The sequence below is a fragment of the Carettochelys insculpta genome, chromosome 1, assembly GCF_033958435.1.
Source record: "Carettochelys insculpta isolate YL-2023 chromosome 1, ASM3395843v1, whole genome shotgun sequence".
Taxonomy (NCBI): domain Eukaryota; kingdom Metazoa; phylum Chordata; order Testudines; family Carettochelyidae; genus Carettochelys; species Carettochelys insculpta.
This window is the reverse complement of record NC_134137.1, coordinates 213,835,334-213,858,174: the sequence shown is the minus strand read 5'-3', so window position 1 is coordinate 213,858,174 and position 22,841 is coordinate 213,835,334. Positions and strand designations below refer to the sequence as shown.

The following is a 22,841-nucleotide window of genomic DNA, read 5'->3' as shown; positions in this document are numbered from 1 at the left end:
CCCAGATGGGAGCTAGAGCAGCAAAGTATTGTGAGGCAACCCAAATTGTGGTGCAAGGGTGAAAGCCTGTGGTTGATTTAGATTGGTTCTCAAAATGTTGTATATGTATCCCTTTCAGGTCAGGTTCAGCAGAGTGGAAAGAGGAGAAGAGCCATCCTCTTAGAAGGGAGCAGAGCTATCCTAAGTGGCTGGGCTTTGCTCTCTCCTTTCCTGGGAGGGCCACTTTGGCTCCTGAGAGGAACCAGGTGGTATTGCTCCTCCTTCCTTAGCAGTTCTGATCTTTTTCTCTTCCCCGGAAGGTAGGCAAGAAGGGCAGATAGCCTATGAAATTAACAACATTTTTCACTCGGGGCTGAAGTCTGCATGCCCCAGCTAATTGGCTCAACTTGTAGCAATATTATTAGCTGGGTCTGTGACCCACACACTGAAAGCCCTGGTAATAAGAGAACATACAAAAGCCCTTTATCTCTATGTCATCCATTCAAATAAAGCCTAGGTTAGTAATGACCAGCAATAATGACCATCCTAAAGTTCAGTTGTTTGGGTGAAATACCATTCTCTAAGCTGTGGTTCAGAGGAGAAGCGTTTATCTCAGAAGAAACATACCACTTCACTGATTGTGACTGGCTCACTGAGGGTCTGGGCATGGACTAAAAGTTGAACAGGAAGTCAAACTGCTATTTTGATTCAGAAGAGGCCCCTCTAAGATTGAGCTAAAGTACTTTGGAGAACAGAGGCAGAGAAGCTTGTGGTTTCCTGTGTTGCAACTACTGAAGAATCAAGGAAGGACAGTATGTTTATTCTCTGGGACTTTCAAACTAATTCATTCCTCTAATAAGAATATGGCATTAGGAATATATTACCGACCACCTAACCAGGACAGTGATAGTGATGCTGAAATGTTAAGGGAGATTAAAGAGGCTATCACAATAAAAACCACAGTAATAATAGGAGATTTCAATTATCCCCATATTGATTGGGTACATGTCACCTCAGGACGGGATTCAGAGATTAAATTTCTTGATGCCTTAAATGACTGCTTCTTGGAGCAGCTAGTACAGGAACCCACAAGGGGAGAGTCAATTCTCGATCTAGTCCTGACTGGAACACAGGATCTGGTCCAAGAGGTAACTATTACTGGACCGCTTGGAAATAGTGACCACAATATAATAACTTTTAATATTCCTGTGTTGGGAAGAACACCGCAGCGGTCAAACACTGGCATTTAATTTCAAAAAGGGGAATTACACTAAAATGAGGAAGCTAGTTAAACAGAAACTAAAAGGTAGAGTAACTAAACTAAAATCCCTGGAAGCTGCATGGAAACTGTTTAAAGACACCATACTAGAGGCCCAACTTAAATGTATACCCCAAATAAAAAAACACAGTAAGAGACCTAACAAAGAACCACCATGGCTTAACAGCCATGTAAAAAAGGCAGTGAGAGAGAAAAGGGCAGCTTTTAAAAAGTGGAAGTCAAATCCTAGTGAGGAAAATAGAAAGGAACATAAACACTCCCAAATTAAGTGTCATAATGTAGTAAGAAAGGCCAAAAAAGATTTTGAGGAACAGCTAGCCACAAATTCAAAAAATGATAGTAAAATGTTTTTTAAATACATTAGAAGCAGGAAGCCCGCTAAAAAAGCAGTGGGGCCCTTGGACGATAAAGACATAAAAGGAGCGATCAAGGAAGACAGTGCCATTGTGGAGCGATTAAATGATTTCTTTGCTTCAGTCTTCATGGCTGAGGATGTTACAGAGGTTCCTAAATCTGAGCCAGCCTTTTTAGGTGACAAATCTGAGGAACTCTCCCAGATTGAAGTGACATTAGAGGAGGTTTTGGAGTTAATTGATAAGCTGAATAGTAACAAGTCTCCAGGACCAGAAGGTATTCACCCAAGGGTTCTGAAAGAACTCAAATGTGAAATTGCGGAGTTATTAACAGTGGTTTGTAACCTATCCTTTAAATCCACTTTGGTACCCAATGATTGGAAGACGGCCAATATAACGCCAATATTTACAAAAGGCTCCAGAGGAGACCCTGGCAATTATAGACCGATAAGTCTAACATCAGTACCAGGCAAATTAGTAGAAACAATAGTAAAGAATAAAATTGCAAGGCATGTAGAAGAGCATGAATTGTTGGGCAAAAGTCAGCATGGTTTCTGCAGAGGGAAGTCGTGTCTAACTAATCTATTAGAATTCTTTGAAGGGGTTAATAAACATGCGGACAAGGGGCACCCAGTGGACATAATATACCTAGATTTCCAGAAAGCCTTTGACACGGTCCCACACCAAAGGCTTTTATGTAAATTAGGCGGTCATGGGATAGGAGGAAAGATCCTTTCATGGATCGGGAATTGGTTAAAAGACAGAAAACAAAGGGTTGGAATAAATGGTAAATTTTCACAATGGAGGGGGGTAACTAGTGGTGTTCCCCAGGGGTCAGTCCTGGGACCGATCCTGTTCAACTTGTTCATCAATGATCTAGAAAATGAGGTAAGAGTGAGGTGGCAAAGTTTGCAGATGACACCAAGTTGTTCAGGACAGTCAAAACCAAAAGGGCTTGTGAAGAACTACAAAAAGATCTCAGCAAACTGAGCAATTGGGCAGCAAAATGGCAAATGAAATTTAATGTGGGTAAGTGTAAAGTAATGCACATTGGAAAAAATAACCCAAATTACACGTACAACGTGATGGGGTCAAATTTAGCTACGACAGATCAGGAAAGGGATCTTGGAGTTATAGTGGATAGTTCTCTGAAGACATCCATGCAGTGTGCAGCGGCAGTTAGTAAAGCAAATAGGATGTTAGGAATTAGTTAAAAAAGGGATAGATAATAAGACAAAAGATATCATACTTCCCCTATAAAAAACTATGGTACGCCCACATCTTGAGTACTGTGTGCAGATGTGGTCTCCTCACCTCAAAAAAAGATATATTGGCATTAGAAAAGGTTCAGAAAAGGGCGACTAAGATGATTTGGGGTTTGGAACGGGTCCCATATGGGGAGAGGCTAGAGAGATTGGGACTTTTCAGTCTGGAAAAGAGGCGATTGAGGGGCGATATGATAGAGGTATATAAAATCATGAATGGTGTGGAGAAAGTGAATATAGAAAAATTATTTACCTTTTCCCATAATACAAGAACTAGGGGACACCAAATGAAATTGATGGGTAGTAGGTTCATAACTAATAAAAGGAAATTTTTCTTCACACAGCGCACAGTCAACCTGTGGAACTCCTTGCCGGAGGAGGCTGTGAAGGCCAGGACTCTATTAGGGTTTAAAAAAGAGCTCGATAAATTTTTGCAGGTTAGGTCCATAAATGGCTATTAGCCAGGGGTAAAGTATGGTGCCCTAGCCTTCAGAACAAGGGCAGGAGATGGATGGCAGGAGATAAATCACTTGATCATTGTCTTCTGTTCTCCTTCTCTGGGGCACCTGGCGTTGGCGACTGTCGGCAGACGGGATACTGGGCTGGATGGACCTTTGGTCTGACCCAGTATGGCCATTCTTATGTTCTTATGTAGAGTCCCGAGATTTAAAACTGATTTTCAACAAAGAAGTTTTTCTCATTCAGTGTATGTGGCCTATGTTGATTTAATATATTCAACAGAAAACATCCAGCAAAGATATCTACAGGAGGAGTAAAGTTACTGAACTTTATTCAGCTCATTTTCACAAAAAATGGATGCTCTTTTGCTGTCTGTTATGTTTTTTAAACATTCAAGTAATGCAGTATTTGCCTAGGCTTTTGAGATTAAGTGCCTCTATTATACACAGCCATAAGCTTTACATGAAGCCTGTTTAGAGAGGTATACCCATAACACAGACGATGATAGTAGAATGTGGAAGCGGCTTCTGAAACTCTACTCATGTAAAAACATTAATCCTTGTATTTCTTTAAAGTAAGATTTGTTCCTACAACATGGAATAGTTTTTCTCCCCTCGAACAACCACTTACTTTCTCGGACAAATCAATACCCTTCAATTACAACATCTGATATCACCAATCCTTTAAATTTACAACCAGCCTGTAATCATAGTTCACAATTCTATAGTAGGTTACCTAAAGATCTCAAGGCTCTTTAAAAACATTAAAAAAATAAAAAACACCTTTGTCATTCCTCTGTATCTTCATTTCGCAAACATGGAATGTATACAGCAAGGTTAAATGACTTGCCAGAGGTCACAAAAATCCATTGGCAGAACAAAAACAGTCAATATTCTTCGGGGGGGGTTTTTCTGGCAGTAAACATGAGACACACTCCTTCCCACAGCAGTGACCCTTCAAAAATAATCTGTACAATAAGCAGCTCCCTGTTAACTCATTAATGTCAACTCTTATTTTAAAAAAAGAAATACATAGGCACCACAGAGCCATTCGTTCACTGTGTTAAATGCATGCAACAAATGCAATTACTGAAACAAATATTAAATATTAAAAATCAAACTATCCCTTAAAGCATCTGTGTAACACTTGCAGTCCACAAAGTAAGTCATTAACAATGCCATTTATAGATACAAAATACCTCAAGTCATTTATTTACAATGTGGTATATCCTCTATTTTCTATTGTAGACACCAGCCATTTATCTGAAAACAAGGCAAAACTAATGTATTGTGCACCAAAGTATGTACACCCAACAAAGCAGCTTGTTTAACATCCTGTGGAGTCTAGGAACTTTGCATCATAGTAGACTTCGGCTCTACAATTACTATTTGGTCTACTCATACACAATTAACGTATTTACCTTACTGTTTCATAACATGCTGTAGACGGTGGCAGGTAGAACTTCAGTTAGCAAAAAGTGAATCAGCAAATTAAAAAATAAATTATTCTAATAATGAATAAAATAAATACAACTTGCATTGTGACCTCACAGAGTACAAGTCTGTTGTTTTGATGAGCTGCCACAGAGAGTGAATTTTACAGTCCACTGAAGATAATGTCCAGCTAGCAGCTGTGGCATGCTCAAGGAAAAGGTCTGAGAGCAAGTCCTTTACATTTGATCTGCTGAGATGGAGGGCAGGATAAAAGATGGCCTCTGACAAAAACAGGTCCCATATGATTTAAGGTATAACATCAACATAATCGCTATCTTCCACTTCTGTAAAGAAAGCAACGTAAGAGCATGTCATAACAATCTTTTAGGGAGAGGAAAATAATACATTTGTTGTAAAATAATTTTATTTTGGTTTCTGAGATGGAATCACCCAAATTCTGGATCTCATTTATACCCGACACCAAATCTAAGAGCAGTCTCCCACAGATTTGGCCTCCCAAGACCACTTCTCCACCGATTGTCTGAGAGAAATTGCCTGAAACTCTGAGTAAATCCTGTACTGTTCTCGTCCAGAACCAGAATACTCATGAAGTATAGTTTAGGACACCTCATAGCAAGAAATGATCAATTGTTTCTGAGTTGAAACAGTTTAGAAGACAGGTCAGTGGAACCCATTGCGTTGGCTGGAACACATCCTTCTATTACGCACGGGAGTTTCAAATAGGAAAGCAATTGTGACATGTAGCTCACAAGAACCTCAGACTCCTCACCTCTGATAGTTAGCATTGCGTTTATTATTAATTTTTGTATTTCACTGGTGACAGCTCTGCTATCACCAGTGCTGGCCAGAGACCTGGCTGCACAGCCGCAGGCCATAACCAGGGAGCTCTTAAGACCCTCATCTCCCTTCCCATTAGCTTAGATGTCCTTTCAAGTAACTCTGCACTGATCAGTTGGTATATTACAATGTGATGGCTGAAATTGGCTTAGAACAGAGTGCATTTTTCCACTCTTGAGCAGTTCTCTGATTTTTACATATTCAAATTTTGCCAGAGAAAGGCAGTTTAGCAGAGGACCAGCTATGCGTGGAGCTTGGGCAGCTAGCTTGCAAAAGGATATTCTGGTTTCCTTTAAGAAGCACCCATGGCCTCTTCACGGATCCAGTGCAAGAGGGCCACCGGCCTGAAGTTAAGGGGGCCCAAGCCCCAGAGGCAGCTCTTAACTGCAACAGAGCTTGTGCTAGTCCCAGATTTGCCCATGGGGCAAGGAGTTTATAAACAGAGGACAGCAGAAAGATTACGACAACAAAAGGCTTGTCATTCAAGTAATTGAAGGATTGGTTAATGATCATGAACACCTATCCAGGTAATGCATTTAAAATATAGGAAACAAAGGGTTGGATTTAATAGTGGTGTGCTGTATTGGGACGAGTGCTATTCAACTTACACAAAAATGATCCAGAAAAAGAGGTAAACAGTGAGGCCCCGAACTTTGAAGGGGACATGGTAATCAGGCTGCTGGGAGATTACTAATGAAATGCTGCGATGAATATGCAGCACTTCATTAGGCTAATTCTCTCCATGGCAACTTGGAAGTGCCAGTATGGCGTGTAGCCGTGGGCACTTCAAAGTGCCTGCGCTACTTCTAAGTGCCTGGGGCATATATTCATCGCAGCACTTCATTAATAATCTCCCAGCAGCCTGATTACCATGCCCCCTTTGACGTTCGGAACAAGCGTAGACATGGCCTGAGGTGACAAAATTTGAAGACGATACAAAATTATCCAAAATAGTTAAGTCCAAATCTGACCGCAAAGAGTTACAAAGGGCTTTCACAAAATTGGGTGACTGGGCAACACAGTGGTAGATGGAATTTAGTATTGATAAATGCAAAGTACAATAAAAGATCTATTATCCAGTACCTCCAGGAAACTGGGGATACCGGATAATCAAATGTGCCAATGGATATTGGAGTGGGGCTGCCAGCAACTGGTCCTGCTCCACCAGCCCCGGCCAGGTGGCAACTGGCAGAGCAGGTGCTGGTTAACAGACCATGCCAGTTATCCAAATTCCAGATAACCCGGCCTTTACTGTAATACACATGGAAAAATATAATTCAGCTGTACATGCAAAATGATGGGGTTTAAATTAGCTATTATCACTCAAGAAAAGAAACCTTGCAATCATTGCGGGTAGTTCCCTGAAAACATTTGATCAGTGTGCAGTGGCAATCTAAGCAGCTGACAGAATAGTGGGAATCATAAGAAAAGGAATGGATAATAAGACAGAAAATATCATATTGGTTCTATATCAAGTCATGGTATGCCCACATCTTGTATGTTGCATACAGATCTGGCCACCCATCTGAAAAAAAAAGATATGTTGGATTTGGAAAAGGTACAGAGAAGGGCAACAGAAATGATTAGGGTTAAGGAACAGCTGCCACATGAGAGATTACAAAGACTAGAATTTTTCAGCTTGAAAAAGAAATGACTAGAGGTGGAGAGATATGTTAGGGTCTATAAAATCATGAATGGTGCAGAAAAATTAAAATAATGAAATGTCATTTACTCCTTCACTAACATAATACAAAAAGGTCACTCAATGCAATTTATAGGCAGCAGATTTAAAAAACAAACAAAATAATGAGAAGGGAACAGCAATGGCTTAAAAATAAATACAAACTACGTTTCCAATCCCGAAGAGTTCTGACAACTGCGTAAACTCTGAGTGTTAAGTATTTGCTAGGTCACGAGCCAAATTCAGGGTTCAGTCTCTCTCCTACAAAAGTTGATGCAACTTTAGCATCAGATGTGACAGCGTGATTTACTTTAGCCTTTTTCTTAAAATCTCTAACCATTACAATACTGCCCTTGTGAAAGTTATGAAGAGGGCTGTAATGTAGACCAGCAGTATAGCTACCATGTTATCATGAAGACTTGCTTAGGGTCTTTCACCTCCAGCTCAGAGCAGGTTTAGATGGCAGCTGATTTACCCTAATGGCCCCATCACAGCTATAGCTATTGGGCAATGGTGGAGAGGCTTTTGGAATAACTGTAAGATATGGCTGCAACTTTACTACCCTTTATCCCTGGCAATGGTGTAGCTGCACTTGCACCACCCCCATGTTGAATACTAGTAGGCATGAGGTCGACATTGTGTTGAAGGTGCCTAAGTACATTAAACCATTGCGAGCGCCAGGGCAGCTGCACTAATTGCCGAAAAATTGAGTGCAAAGTGTTGAAATGAACCCAGCTCTAAAGCTATTGAAGATCTGCATTCCTTGCACAGCTTTAGATGTCAGGGACATGGACTCAGGTGACATATATATTTCAGTTAACTATTAGCAGGTACTTGTCATTTTAAGTCTTCCCATGCATTGCACTGGAGAGAGTGATGGACAAGATCAAGGAAGAGGTAGAAGGTGTATCTGTGCATGGGAAAAGAATTAACAACTTGAGGTTCGTTATCATTGAGGTTATCATTGAGGAAGATGAGGAGAAGCTAGCGAAAATGGTGCAGATGTTAAATGAAGAAGGGAAGTGGTATGGACTGATTATGAACATTGATAAAACAAAACCAATGGTATTTTGGGAAGGAAGATCAGTGTTGATGGTATTGAACTAAAAAATGTAGAGAAGTTCACATATCTGGGGAGCAACAGAACATACGATCTAGAGTGTAAGAAGGAAACAGCGACTAGAATAGTGAAAGCAAGAGCGAGTTTGAAGGCGATGGATAAGATCGGGAAAAGCAAAGCAATTAGCTTAAGAACGAAACTGAGCATCTTGAAAACGTGTATTCAGCAGCATGTTGTACAGATGTGAGATGGGTGATAAGGAAAGATTAGAAAAGGAGAATATTGGCGTTCGAAAGGAGTTGTTATAGAAAGATCCCGAGAATACGATGGATGCAGAAGATCACCACTGAGGAATTATATCGGAAGATACAACCGAAAGAGAACCTGCTGCAGAAGATTATAAAATGGAAGCTACAACTATTTGAGCATATTTGCAGAATGAACGATGAACAAAAAGTCAAGACCCTGGTATTTGGCATAACAGACAGTTCGAATAGGAGAGGCAGACCCCACAGAGAATGGGTAGACGGTATAGTAGATTGGTGCGGAGCTAGTCTACAGAAACTAAGCCACTGCACACTGGACAGGGAAAGATGGAAGGAAATAGTGAGAGAGGCATCAGACATCAACAGGTGCTGAGCCCACTGTTATTAGTGATGATGATATGTTGCACTAATGGATTCTAAACCTTAAAAACTGTATCGTTTAAACATAAAATGTCAGTTCACCTTTAAGTAGGAGCTATTTTAAGGATTGCCAGTAAGGGCTCCAGGTGACTCTTATGCCATACATACACTATTCCTCTGGTGTCCAACCACTTCTGAAGCAATAGTCAGTATAGGGGCCACTGCTATAGCAAACTACCCACATCATTCTGAAAATATATAGAAGCTAGTGGCTAGTGTGATGGGCACTACAGCAAGACAATGCTACGTTTTTGCTATTTTGAACTCCTACTCTTATGGGTAAGCAGTTCTGAGTGTTTCTAACCACAGTTTGCAGCTTGTTGCTTGATTAACTCAGCAATTAAGGATTATTCAATAATTTTAACAGCCTTTTGCTCTGTTTCAATAGCAATTACAGATTAATAATTACCACACTTAGATTGTGTCTACACTACAAGATAAAATTGATTTTATTACAATCGATTTCTTAATGCTGGGTTTTATCCACTCAATTTAGAGCATCTTCCTCCTCCTGCATGCTCCCCACAAAATCGACTTACTGCTGCCACACATAAGTTGCTTAAATTGGGTGCTGCAGCAGTGTATTGTGGGAACCTATCTCACAGTTCCAAGCCCCGCTGCATTCTGGCCCCACAAGTAGATGTGGGTATGTGATGCCGTCTTCCCACATTTCATTCCCCTCTTTCCCCTGCCACGTTGTTTGTTTAAGACGACACGGATGGTACCTGAAACAGGGTGCCTAGGCTTTATTTTGGGAGCTTGGATGCTGATTTACACCTTCTGGGAAAGAGGACTCTAAGTAGACACGGGTACTACATTGAAAGTCGAATGAATCATCAGTAATGGCTTGGGGAGGCTAAAAGACAGTACAGTTCTGACAGCCACGAAAATCGTGATTGCCCACAAAGGCCCTTTCAGGAACATGTACCTGGATTTAGGCCTCCTACCAAAGAAGACCCTTAAGTCTAAGTAGACATAGTTGCTACACTGAAACTTGAATGATTCATCAGGCTAAAAGACCCCAGACTACAGCCAGGTTTGGACCTGGAAAAGAACACCCTAAGGACAGGAATATTTCCCGCTGCAAGCCTTACTTTGACAACTGTGTTAATTGCATAGCTAATACATTGCATTCATTGAAACACGCATGGCTTGGGGCAGCTAAAAGAGCCCCGCCTAAAAGACCCCCAGCTACAGCCAGTCCCGAAAATCATGACTGCCGAGGGAGACATCCCTGGGGTGGCTAAAAGACCTCCAGCTAAAGCCAGCCCCCAAAAATTGTGACCGCGGAGGGAGACATGCCCCAGGTGGCTAAAAGACCCCCGGCTACAGCCAGCTTCTGAAAATCGTGACCTTCACCACACGCAAACTGCCTGGCACCTTGCGCAGCACGTCCTTTTATTGGTTTGGGGTTGAGCCACATGCTGTGGCTGGGTGCACGAATGTTCCTGATTGTGTGGTGCCTCCAGGGGAGGGACAGGAGGGAATGTGGGGGTCAGGACAACATGTAAACCTCTGGAAAGAAGTTTCTTATACTACCAGACAAGCATGACCCGTACCCACAGCCTAGCTGACACATGGTACCTGGGGATGGGGGCAGTGGCTGGCGCCAGGCAGCGCAGAAAAAAAGGCAGCTAGCAGGGGTATACACAGAACCACAGACCTCTCAGCTGCACTACTAGGAAAGAAAAAGAAAAAAGATTTTTCAGCCTCCCATGACCCTATAGCCACAGGCTTGCAGGTGCCAAATTGTAACAGTATTCCTGTTGCCTAATTCGTCTGCACTTGAGAGCAATGGAGATGTAAGAGGCCAAAGTGGAGAACTGTGGTGCATTGTGGGGCACATGAGACATCTGTGGAGGCCAATGAATTTGATTTAAAGACATGCCACATCCTCACTACCCTTCGTTTAGAATTTTAAATTTGAACTGAATGCTACACCCATCATGTTCCTGCAATTTTAGGATTTCGATACGTTGATTTTAGTGGTCCATAAATTGAGCTAATGGAATTTACAGTGAGGACAGGCACTTAGAAAAATCGGGCTAACTGACTTAAAATCAATTTTATCTCATAGTGCAGATGCAGCCTTACTAAGTCATCCTAACAAAACCAAGGATGTATTACAATAAAGACACGTGACTGCAACTGAAGTATACTATATTTCAGAGCCTCACAAGCTTTAACACATTTATATTAACCACTTTGGCGTGGTGTTATCCAACATCTTGCAGTTGGGGAACTGAGACAAAAAGAAAAAATTATTTGCCCAGCTTCACAGAAGACAAATATGGCAGAGCAAAGATTGACCCTGGGTCTTCCAACTTCTGAACCAGTGTCCTACCTGTTGGACCTTACTTCCTCCTTCAATTATTATTTTCTAGACAGTTTAGATCCAAGACTGCTTATGGTGTTAGAACACAAGGTAAAAGAAAACCATGATCTTGAAGTTAAACTTTATCTTCTCCCCTAACCCGTCAAAGATAATATAGTTAGTTTTTGCCATTTCTGGTATGAAGGCAATTTAGGATCAGGGTTCTGGAGGAAATCAGTGAACTCAGAACTACGTTGGAACTATCTCAAATAACGTATAACTGTACAAAAATAATGCATACTAGCAATACATTTATTTTTTAAAATGTTAACACATTACAGGTCAAATCTAAACTTCATGAAAGTCAGTAAGTATGCCTTTGTCCTCATCGTGATTAGGGGAATATTTTGCTAATGTAACTGGTAGAATTTTGATCAGTTAGGCAGAATGTGTAATTTTTCTTTTTACTTTGAAAGTTTAAAATTTAAAAAACTTAAAATCAAGCATAGGGGACTGGATGATACAGGGAAACAGAATATTTTGCCTTTAATTCATGGGTTCAAATCCGTCCAGTGTTGGTCATGCTTAAGACTATAACTATCAGAAGGCTGACTGGGTATTATGAGTATCACCCCAGACTCCTGCTGTAACATGCCATGAGAATTTAGATGAGTTCTCAACCCTTTTCCTTGCCTTGGTTTTACCCATCTACAGTAGAGTGAATTGATTTTCACATGCCTATTTGTTGTATGTGGGCACCGGTTCTAAGAGTTGCCGTTCTACAGTTACTAACTGCCACCTTCATTGTCAGGCTAAGAAAGGTTGATGGACCTCTCTTGTCACTTCTAAATGCAATTCACAGAGGTACTGAAACATAGTGACATGGGCTGAATGGGAAATGTGTAGAATTGCTGTCTGGGCTCTCTGTGCACTGAGGATAAGGAAAGGGGATTCACTCTCAGAACTGTCAGTCCTGCACCAGGCTAATAAGATAGAAATAAATCTCTTACCATCATAAATTTCATTCACAACTACCCTGGAGTGCCTTACTTTCCCTGGGGGCTTTGGTCTCCTTACTGGGTAGCGAAGGTTGACGACAAGTCCTTGATTTGGCTTTTCATATGCGTATATTAAATCCTTTATTGTTTTGAAGACCTGTTGTGGAACATCTTCAGTCGTCTGCAAGAAAGTAAAAAAAAGCACTGCCATTTCATATATGTTTCATCCATATGGCCACCATATTTCCCAACAGGAAAAGGGGACAACATCTGGGGTTCTCCCACTCTCTCATGGAAGGTTGGCCCAAACCACTCACTTGAACCCCTACTCCTTCCCCACACAGGGCTGACATCACTGTTTGCCTGAGCTGTCCCCAACCCTGTGCGGAGCAGGCCTGAGCTACTAACCCAAGCTCCAACCCAGCTCTCCACATGGGGTTGGCATAGCTGCTTGCCCACAATCTGCCTGTCTCCCTTCCCAAGTCCCCCTACCTCATGTGGGGCTGGCATCCCCACTCAATCTGCCACATTCCACCACACGTGGTTTTTTTGACGAAAGCAGCATTTGTCCCATTTTCTCTTGTCAACTGGTAAGAGAAAACATGACAAATGCTCAGTTTGCCAAAAAGTTGGGACAGCCACAATACAGCTTTAAAAAAAGGACTGTCTCAGACAAAATGGGACGTACGGTCGGTCTGTTCCTCCAGAGTAGTGTGTGTGACTTGTAGTTCATTCTCAACTGAAGAAAAAATTGCTGAATAGATTTGGTGACTGATAAAAAAACTGATGCTCACTTATTTATAAAAGCGCCAATCTGATCTTACTGTGGAGTGTTCTTACTACAGCACAGGGTTTTCCCTTTGCTCCCTTTTTGGCCTCACTGAGTGCACTCTCACAGGTGATGCATCTCTTGTCCTTTTCTGTCTTGAAGTGGAATCACCCAAGTCTTCCACTCTGCTCTAAGACAGGGATCCGCTACCCTGTGTATACAAACCACTTAGCCTGTCAGACCAAGTGGATTTCAGGCACCTGCGTTTCTTCCCTTTGGGAATCTGGGGCCAAAAAGTGACCAAAAACCTCCTTAAAACACAGTATAGCTATGTCTACACGTGAAGCCTACATCGAAGTAGCTTATTTCGATGTAGCGACATCGAAATAGGCTATTTCGATGAATAACGTCTGCACGTCCTCCAGGGCTGGCAACGTCGACGTTCAACTTCGACGTTGGGCAGCACCACATCGAAATAGGCGCTGCAAGGGAACGTCTACATGCCAAAGTAGCACACATCGAAATAAGGGTGCCAGGCACAGCTGCAGACAGGATCACAGGGCGGACTCAACAGCAAGCCGCTCCCTTAAAGGGCCCCTCCCAGACACAGTTGCACTAAACAACACAAGATCCACAGAGCCGACAACTGGTTGCAGACCCTGTGCATGCAGCATGGATCCCCAGCTGCAGCAGCAGCAGCCAGAAGCCCTCGGCTAAGGGCTGCTGCACACGGTGACCATAGAGCCCCGCAGGGGCTGGAGAGAGAGCGTCTCTCAACTCCTCAGCTGATGGCCACCATGGCAGACCCCGCTATTTCGATGTTGCGGGACGCGGATCGTCTACACGTGCCCTACTTCGACGTTCAACTTCGAAGTAGGACGCTATTCCCATCCCCTCATGGGGTTAGCGGCTTCGACGTCTCGCCGCCTAATGTCGATGTTAACATCGAAATAGAGCCCAACATGTGTAGCCATGACAGGCGCTATTTCAAAGTTAGTGCCACTACTTCGAAGTAGCGTGCACGTGTAGACACGGCTTATATGTATCTGCCAGTTGGACATAAAACATTACAGAGAAAACAGCCTACATGCTTATTTAGTCTCACACTTTGCTGCAAGCTAAGCTGGGCTGCCGTTCCTCTTCAGATTAAAAGAATGTGGTTTGGTGCTGCTCTTTGAAGAAGCCACAAAACTTTTGGTATCCGGCCTAAATTCATTTGCAGACCCAGACACTGTCTATTTGAGGCCTTGTCCATACTTGAAAACATTTGCCAGGACAACTGTACCAGCAAATCCTCCCAGTGTAGCTTATGCCCTTAAAAAAACAAACAAACAAAAAAACCAAACCAAACCAAACAAAAAAAAGCCCTTCTGCTATAGGCTATACATGGTTCCCTGAATGAAATAATATATGTTGATATATCTGCCTCTACACTGGCTTGTGCAAGTCAAGAACTTCAGTTTAAAAAAAAAAAAACACTACTGACACATCTAAGCCAGGAAAGCTTTCTAGCGTACACCTCGGCTCAATCGCTCATATAGCTAGTTTGACCCACTGTGTTCTAAATGTTTTCATTACTCTGCTAGAACAGCAGCTCTTCTGTTGGTATAATTAAGCCACCCATCAAGTATGTCAGCGTTAACTGTGCCTGCAAGAAAGGCTCTCCTGCTGACATTGCACTGTCCACACCAGCACTTTGGCTGGTGAAATTTATGTCCATTGGGAAGGGGGGTAGTTTATTCACACTTTTGACTGATGAGTTTTACCGACAAAAGTGGGCAAAGCCTTGGGGAATCAAAGTTCACGTTCCAAACGCCATCCCTCACATTCAGGTGAGTGTAGAGCAGCCTCCTCTGCTGCCCAACATTGTAAACAGCACTGAGATAAATGGGAGGTAATCAGACCTGTTATTGAGGACCCAGGCTGCTGTGATTGAAGAGAGAAGGCTTTTGAGAGTCATGGCAGAGAAAGATAAGACGAGGGGTATGCTGTACTGCCAAATCCAATCCAAGCATTCCAGAATCAGGAGACTGACTTATAAGGGGATATTTTTCATCTTCTGCTGTCACAATCTTTAGGTTTGTTTGCAAGCTTTGCTCTGCAACTGTGAAGTACAAACTTTTTCGAAATGGATAAACATGGGCCATAGAATTCCAGCTATCCTCCACCACCACCAGGTGATGCCCTTGGGATGCCTGGGAATTAGTTTGGTGATCTATCACCAGGTGTTCCTAGCAAGCAGTCTATGCCCTGCACTGCAGAAAAAAGGCAACAAAAGAAATCAAAGGAAGCAGAATTTCTTTGCTTTGAAAGCCTCTCAAATAGCTGAGAATTGCTTTTATTTGTGCTTGTTGGCGAAATGCTGGAAAGCAGTTTGGGTTGTAAAAAAAAAAAATGTTTCAACTAATATTCAGTGGGGGAAGACCCTCCAAAGAATAGGAGGCAACGATCATTCAAGAAAGCAATGGTGACCCACTAAAATTTAATTTTGTCAGCAAATCATGGTCATAAGCCTACTAAATTCATGGCAATGAAAAATGCAACACACTGGCCATGTCTACATGTAGAAAAAACTTCGAAATGGCCATGCTAATGGCCAAATCAAAGAATACTAATGAGGCGCTGAAATGAATATTCAGCGCCTCATTATCATGTCACTGGCTGCAGCACTTCGAAAATGCCACATTTCGCTGCTGTGTGGCTCATCCACATGGGGGTCCTTGTCGAAAGGACACCGCCTACTTCGAAATCCCTTATTCCTAGCAGCTGATTTCCCTGTCATGGGGATTTCAATGTTCGTGGGGTCCTTTTGAAAAGGACCCCCGTGTAGACAAGCCATGGGCGAGCAAAACGCAGCACTTTTGAAATGCCGCGGCTGTATAGTAAAGAGTTAGCCGCTAATGAAGGGCTGAATATTCATTTCAGCACCTCGTTAGTATTCTTGGATTTGGCCATTAGCATGGCCATTTTGAAGTTTTTCGTATGTGTAGATATAGCCACTGTGAAATCTGGTCTTTTGCCTGCTTTAACTCTTTACTATACAGATTTCCTGAGGGATAACAGCATTTCTCAAAATGAGGGTCCTGACCCAAAAGCTAGTTGCAGGGAGGCACAAGGTTAATGGTGGGGAGTCAACAATATTATACTTGTACTTCTGCACTGCTTCAGAGCTAGGCAGCCAGACAGTATCTGCTGTTGGCTGTGCAGCCAGCTGTGAAGGCAGTACCTGCCAGCAGCAGTGCAGAAGTAAGGGTGGCAATACCATACCACGACACCCTTACTTCTCTGTTACTGGCTTTGAAGCTGGGTGGATGGAAAGTGGTGGCTGCTGATGGACCACTCTGCAAACATCACCATAGAAGTAAGAATGGCAATACCATATTATGACATCCTTGTGTGCTGCTGGTGGTGGTGGCTCTGCCTACGGAGTGGGACTCCTGTCCAGCAGCCACTGCTCTCCCCTGGCCAGCTTTGAATGCAGTGCCCCCACCTTCTGTAGTACAGGAAGAAGGGTCACAGCATCACAAGAGTTCCTACAGTAACCTTGCAACCCCTGCCTGTAGCTCCTTTTTGCGTCAGGATTACAAGACCATGAAATTTCAGATTCAAGTAACAGAAATCATGACATTTCCAATTTTTAAAATCCTATGACTGTGAAAGGGACCAAAATGGACCATGAATTTGGTAGGGTCTCAATAACAGGTATGAAAGGGTCAAACCAGAAGCCTACAAGGGGAGAGCAGCAGCGAGAAAAAAGCAGAAATGGCCCTTCCTGTCAGGAGCTATCACAGGCAGAGTGGGAACAGCAGGGGAGGGGCTGCTATGAAACAGTTAGGCTACCAGATCCCACTTGCGGCTGCCACCAGCCTTTTAAAAAGCCTTCCCCCAGTAAGGAGGGTGAGGAGAAAGTGGAAGAGGAGGTTGGAGAGAGGCGGGAAGATTAGAACAGGTAAGGAGAGAGTCGGAGAGAACATTAGGAGAACACCAGTGTTACAACAGACAGCTGGGGACCTGAGGAGCTCCCAAAAGGAGCGTTCGGAATCCCTTCACTGGGTAACCTCAGAGGTCAGCCAGAACTAGCTGGAAGGACTCAGCCCAAGGGGGCTTCTGACCAATGCCTTCCTAGCTAACGGACAGAAGCCTGAACCCTGGCAAGGACAGGTGGAACCCATACCTTGGGACCCAAGTCTTCCACAGAGACTGTGGAATGAACAGAGGTCTGGGAGCCAGGAGTGATACTGACTTTGCTGCACAGAACCCTTCACCTCTAGAAGGCTGACTTGGATCCAGGGCAAATCAGAAATGCTTAAGAATACCTTTCTGAGCATTATAGTCACACAAACATTTTACATACATCGTTTTAAAAGGAAATTCTAATCTCAAAATTCAATCCCCCTTAATAGTCAGAAGCTCAAGAAACCATACTTGTTTGCATGCAGGTTCCAGCATGGTCGTTTGCAAGAACATAAGAACATAAGAATGGCCATACTGGGTCAGACCAAAGGTCCATCCAGCCCAGCATCCCATCTGCCGACGGTGGCCAATGCCAGGTGCCCCAGAGAAGGAGAACAGAAGACAATGATCAAGTGATTTATCTCCTGCCATCCATCTCCTGCCCTTGTTCTGATGGCTAGGGCACCGTACTTTATCCCTGGCTAATAGCCATTTATGGACCTAACCTGCAAAAATTTATCAAGCTCTTTTTTAAACCCTAATAGAGTCCTGGCCTTCACAGCCTCCTCCGGCAAGGAGTTCCACAGGTTGACTGTGCGCTGTGTGAAGAAAAATTTCCTTTTATTAGTTTTGAACCTACTACCCATCAATTTCATTTGGTGTCCCCTAGTTCTTGTATTATGGGAAAAGGTAAATAATTTTTCTATATTCACTTTTTCCACACCATTCATGATTTTATATACCTCTATCATATCGCCCCTCAATCGCCTCTTTTCCAGACTGAAAAGTCCCAGTCTCTCTAGCCTCTCCCCATATGGGACCCGTTCCAAGCCCCTAATCATCTTAGTCGCCCTTTTCTGCCATATTTGAGCTTTCAAAAAGAAGACACTCCTGAGAGGGAATGAAGCTGTATCAGTATCTACCAACTTGTATGAATATTCTATATATACTGTAACACATTAATATAATGTGAGTTAGTAGATCGTGATACAGATACACTCCCTTTTAGGGGTGCTCTCTTTTATATAGTAACCCTAGTCTTTTGTGAAGCAGAAGAGCATTCCATCAGAAAGGAGAGGAATAAATGTGTGAATAAATACACCGGAGATAGATTTCATGTTGTCAGAAAGATGCCGTCAAATCAGTAGCTAGGCAGATAGGGAAGCTAGGCAATAAGTGAAGGATACAAAGAGACTGCTATGGAGATAACAGTATTGTGTTACCTCTGAGTGAATAGGTGATGACAGAAAATGTCAATAGAAGTATGGGTTAAAATGCAGGTGTGAAAACACCCTGGAAAGGTGAGATTTAATGTATACAATTTTTAAAATCCGAGCAGGACATTAAATAATATATTTTCTTGCAGCTGAGAATACATTTTCTTACCTGAATCCTAAGGTAACCGTCATGTTCCCGGAAGATTCTATAAGTGTAGATCAGCTGTTCAAAGCTGCGAAGAGATACCCTTTCGTAAGTTGTTTTTTAACAACATTCAGGCAACAATTATGGCAAGACACCACTGCAGCTAAACATTTTGTTGGCAGAATTTAAAAAAAAAATTAAAATCAAGCTAAAATCATGAACAATGAAAGCTTAGGGAGCCAATCTCAGGAAATACGTATAAATAATTACATACTATTTAACTCTCTTCTAAAGTACAACGGATGTCACTTGTATAAACAGCTATTTTAGAAAGAGCTTAGCTGTTTAGGAAGTTTGATACCCCAAGCCAATTCGGCACCCTAAGTATAAAAAAAAAGGGAGTTCCTTAAAGTGGATAAAATCATCTGTTTTTTTTTTTTGTTTTTTTTTTTGGAAAACAAACCAAAAATATATTGTGTGCATTTATTACCACTTATCTTCAAGCACTTCCATGAGAAAAGGATACTTGAGTTTTGGGCACACCTTCATTTTTACATTTGTTTTAAGGCTGTCAGTTAGTCACAGTTAACTCAAGTGATTAAATAAAAAACTAACTTGATTACAACACAGAATACCAAATATACAGTACTTACTTTATATTACTTTTATTGCAAGTATTTGCACGGCAAAAAGATAGAACTACTGTAGGTAATGGGAACGTGCAACTTACAAAATGTAGAATTTTTGTTACATAACTACATTTAAAAAAAGTGTAAAATTTCAGAGCCTTCAACTTCAGTCAGTCCAAATTCTCCTTTCGCCAATTCCTCAGACAACCTGTTTGTTTACATTTATGGGAGATAACACTGTCTGCTTCTTATTTACGTGCCAGAGCTGATAAACATTCATATGCCCCTTTTATGTATCGACCACCATTCCAGAGAACACAGTTCCATGCTGGCGAGTGGTACTGTTTGATAACAATCCAAAGCAGTGCCAATCAATGCATGTTCATGTTCATCATCTGAGTCAGATGCCACTGACAAAAAAAAAAAATGATTTTCTTTTCTTCTGGTGTTTTGGGTTCTGTAGTTTCCAAGGTGGAGTGTTGCTTTTCTAAAACTCATGAAAAAATGCTTCTAAACTCATCCCTCTCAGTTTTTGGAAGGCACTTCAGACTCTTAAACCTTGGGTTGAGTGCTGTAACTATCTTCATAAATCTCACCTTGGTACCTTCTTTGCATTTTTGTCAAATCTGCCATGAAAATGTTCTTCAGTCAAAAAACACAGACTGGGTCATCATCGGAGACTATCATAACACAAAACACATGGCAGAATGCAGGTAGAACCGTGGAGTAAGAGATATAGTTCTTCTCTCCCAAGGCATTCAGTCACAAAATCAATTAATACTTCTTTAAACAATCAACATGCATATGGAAGAATGTCCTCTGGGACAGCAGCTGAGGCAAGAATGGGAATAAGAATATTTAGCACAGGGGTCAGCAACTCCTGGCACAAGTACCAAGAGGGGCACACAAGCCTATTTTCATTGGTACGCAAGGCAGGAGCTCAGCCCCACCCATCCACCCCCCATGCAGCCAGGAGCTTGCTCAAAGCCATATTACCTGTGGATTAACAAAAGATCAGTAATGCTACAAACCACCACCTTAACGGTAAACCTTAATTTATTTATTAATGAAGCTGTTGTAAGTAGGACTATTAGTGACTTTAGAAAGTATCACTGGCAGTTGGACCATACATAGGAGGTAAAAAGGTCAAATTTTGATTTTTGCCTTGCAAAGGTTGCCGAATCCTGGTTTAGCATATCTGGCAGGTAAATATCTTGCAGTGCTGGCTACAACAATGACATACAAAAACACCTGTTCTCACTTTCAGGTGGCACTATAAATAAGTGGGCAACATTATCTCCTGTTAATGTAAACAAAACTTGTTTGTCTTAGTGATTGGCAGAACAAGAATTAGCACCAAGTGGGCTAGTAGACTTTAAAGCAGGGACTGCCAGCTTATGGGTTGGGACCCAAACATGGGTCGTGATTAGATTTGTTAAGTGCCGCCAGCAGCTCAGTGCTGCATGTGGCTTTTAAAGAAGCCATTTGTGGCTCCTCAACCATGTCAGATCCAGCAGATCTTTCTGTCAATAGAGAAGCAATTACGCTTACAAAGACAGCTTCTCCACTTTTGATATTTGTAGCCATCTCAGGCAAGCCACTTAGTAGACTCTTGCAGTAAGTAATTTTCACCCCTTTTCACCCTTCCCAACTTTTGTCCCCATTCTGTTCTATGTAGTTGATTTGTCAGTTTTCATTTTTGTTTGTATGTCCCCCAACCCCTGAGTGTGACTCTCCCAATCCCTCCAGCATCTGAGTGTGACCCTCCAAGCACCCCCAGCCTGAGTGGCACCCCCAACTCCTGAGTGTGACTCCCCCCCCCAGCCCCTCCAACCTCTGAGTGTGGGGTTTTAGCTGGGAGAGCAAGGGTGAGTGGTTTGGGGATGAGGGTCTTTCCCTGACCATAGCTCAGATCAACTATAATAATAAAATAATAATAACTATAATAAATGGTTTTATTATTGTATTATTATTAATGTATTTTCCGTTTTTCTATGAAATAACCACTATGAATATATAAAATGTGAAGGGGTGCAATTTTATACTCTTGCCTCAGGCACAAAATTAGCTAGTTATGGCACTGCTTCTCCCCACTCCATTGTTGAATTGCCTGGGGTCACCGCGTCTTCTTCAATTGTCAGAATGGGTCCCCGTCTGAAAAAGGTTGGGAACCGCTAGCCTAAAGTTTTACGTTGTTTTGTTTCTGAGTGCTGTTCCGTAAAAATAAATTCTACATTTTTAAGTCGCACTTTTGTGATAAAGAGATTAACTATAGTGTTTGTATGAAGTGAATTAAAATGCTATTTCTTTTTACAAGACAAATATTTGTAATAAAATAATATAAAGTGAGAGCTGGGCAATTTGTATTTTGTGTTGCAATTGCAATCTATATATTTGAAAATGTAGAAAACAAAAATATTTAAATAAATGGTACTGTTTAATATTGTGATTAACAACTGCAATTTTTAAAAGCTTGTGATTAGTCATTTTTTAATTGTTTGACAACTCTAACTGATATATTAGGAAGCCAGCAGTCAAAATATTTTGATATTTTTATTTATCTATGTAGAGTCCTCATATGTGGGATACAGACATCTGTATGTCTTATGTGGTTGCTTCAAGCCATGTTTTAAAAAAGCGTGGTTCAATGTGACTATGTAAAAATAATATTGTCTTTACATGAAAGAGCAGTTTATTTTGTTTTTACGATCCAGATTTGCTTGTCTTAAACCAAAGTAAGTGACGACTTGTTCCTCTGCAGAAACAGCACAGCTAAGAATGTGTCCTGTGGAACTGCAGAATGAGCAGGATTTACCGAAGCTAGCTATAAATTAGCTAGTTCAGGACCTGGAACAAATGAAGCTATAGTAGCACAAGCTTCAACATGGGCTGTCCAAACCAACCCAGAATACTAAAACGAGTGCTGCCAACGTGCATTCTAGGTGAATAATGAGCCAGCTCACTTTCACCTGGAGTGCATCCAATTTGGCTGGATTGAAGGTGGAGATGTATGTGGGATTTGACTGTAACATACCTCCATGACAGTGGTAGGTGAAGCATCCTGTGTGCCACTCATTCAATATTTGCAGTTTTAAGGACTCCTAACCACCACGAGCTCCATCATGCCAGAGGTAGGTAACCCCCCACCCCATGCCCAGAGTCTCCACTCCCTCCTATGCCCAAGACAGTGCCTGCACCTTTCTTCCGCAGAAGTAACTTGTTCACTAATTAGGCTGTGCAGCTTATTTACACTTCTGTCCTGTGAGGTCACTATCCCATTACCTACTTAGTCACCTTTAAAGATGTACTAACTTTCACTTGTGATTGTCTTTAAAATAATAAAATTCTAAGTACAGTACTTACAAAACACAAAGACACAAGGCTCCTGGCACGCTCTCACTCTCTCGTAATAAAAAGCTACCATTCTTGCCTTTCTTGCTCAGTAATTCTTCACAGGTTTTTCTTGTTATTTTTCCATGATAAAATGGGAACTCCATGGAACAGCACCAGCCAGACCCTTTGTCTTAATAATTGTTCCCAGGT

The 22,841-nt window shown here is 41.9% G+C and overlaps 1 protein-coding gene across 1 annotated transcript; it reads right to left on the bottom strand.

Annotated features, from left to right (window-relative positions):
• Nucleotides 1-5,074: 5,074 nt before the first annotated feature.
• On the bottom strand, nt 5,075-22,795 carry SH2D1B (SH2 domain containing 1B). The gene is made up of 4 exons (XM_074983524.1): nt 22,662-22,795; nt 18,694-18,757; nt 12,378-12,546; nt 5,075-5,112 (listed from the first exon to the last, which is right to left on the bottom strand). Exons 1-4 carry the CDS (start codon nt 22,793-22,795, stop codon nt 5,075-5,077), a joined length of 405 nt encoding a protein of 134 aa, XP_074839625.1.
• Between the last annotated feature and the right edge of the window lie 46 nt (nt 22,796-22,841).

Excerpts from the sequence above, each read along its gene's own strand:
- SH2D1B (XM_074983524.1), bottom strand. The coding sequence starts at position 22,795 with ATGGAGTTCCCATTTTATCATGGAAAAATAACAAGAAAAACCTGTGAA. Across the intron at positions 18,758-22,661 it reads GCCTTGTGTCTTTGTGTTTT|CTTTGAACAGCTGATCTACA; the intron begins GTAAGTACTGTA and ends ATCTCTTCGCAG. Across the intron at positions 5,113-12,377 it reads TGTGAATGAAATTTATGATG|AAGTGGAAGATAGCGATTAT; the intron begins GTAAGAGATTTA and ends CTTTCTTTACAG.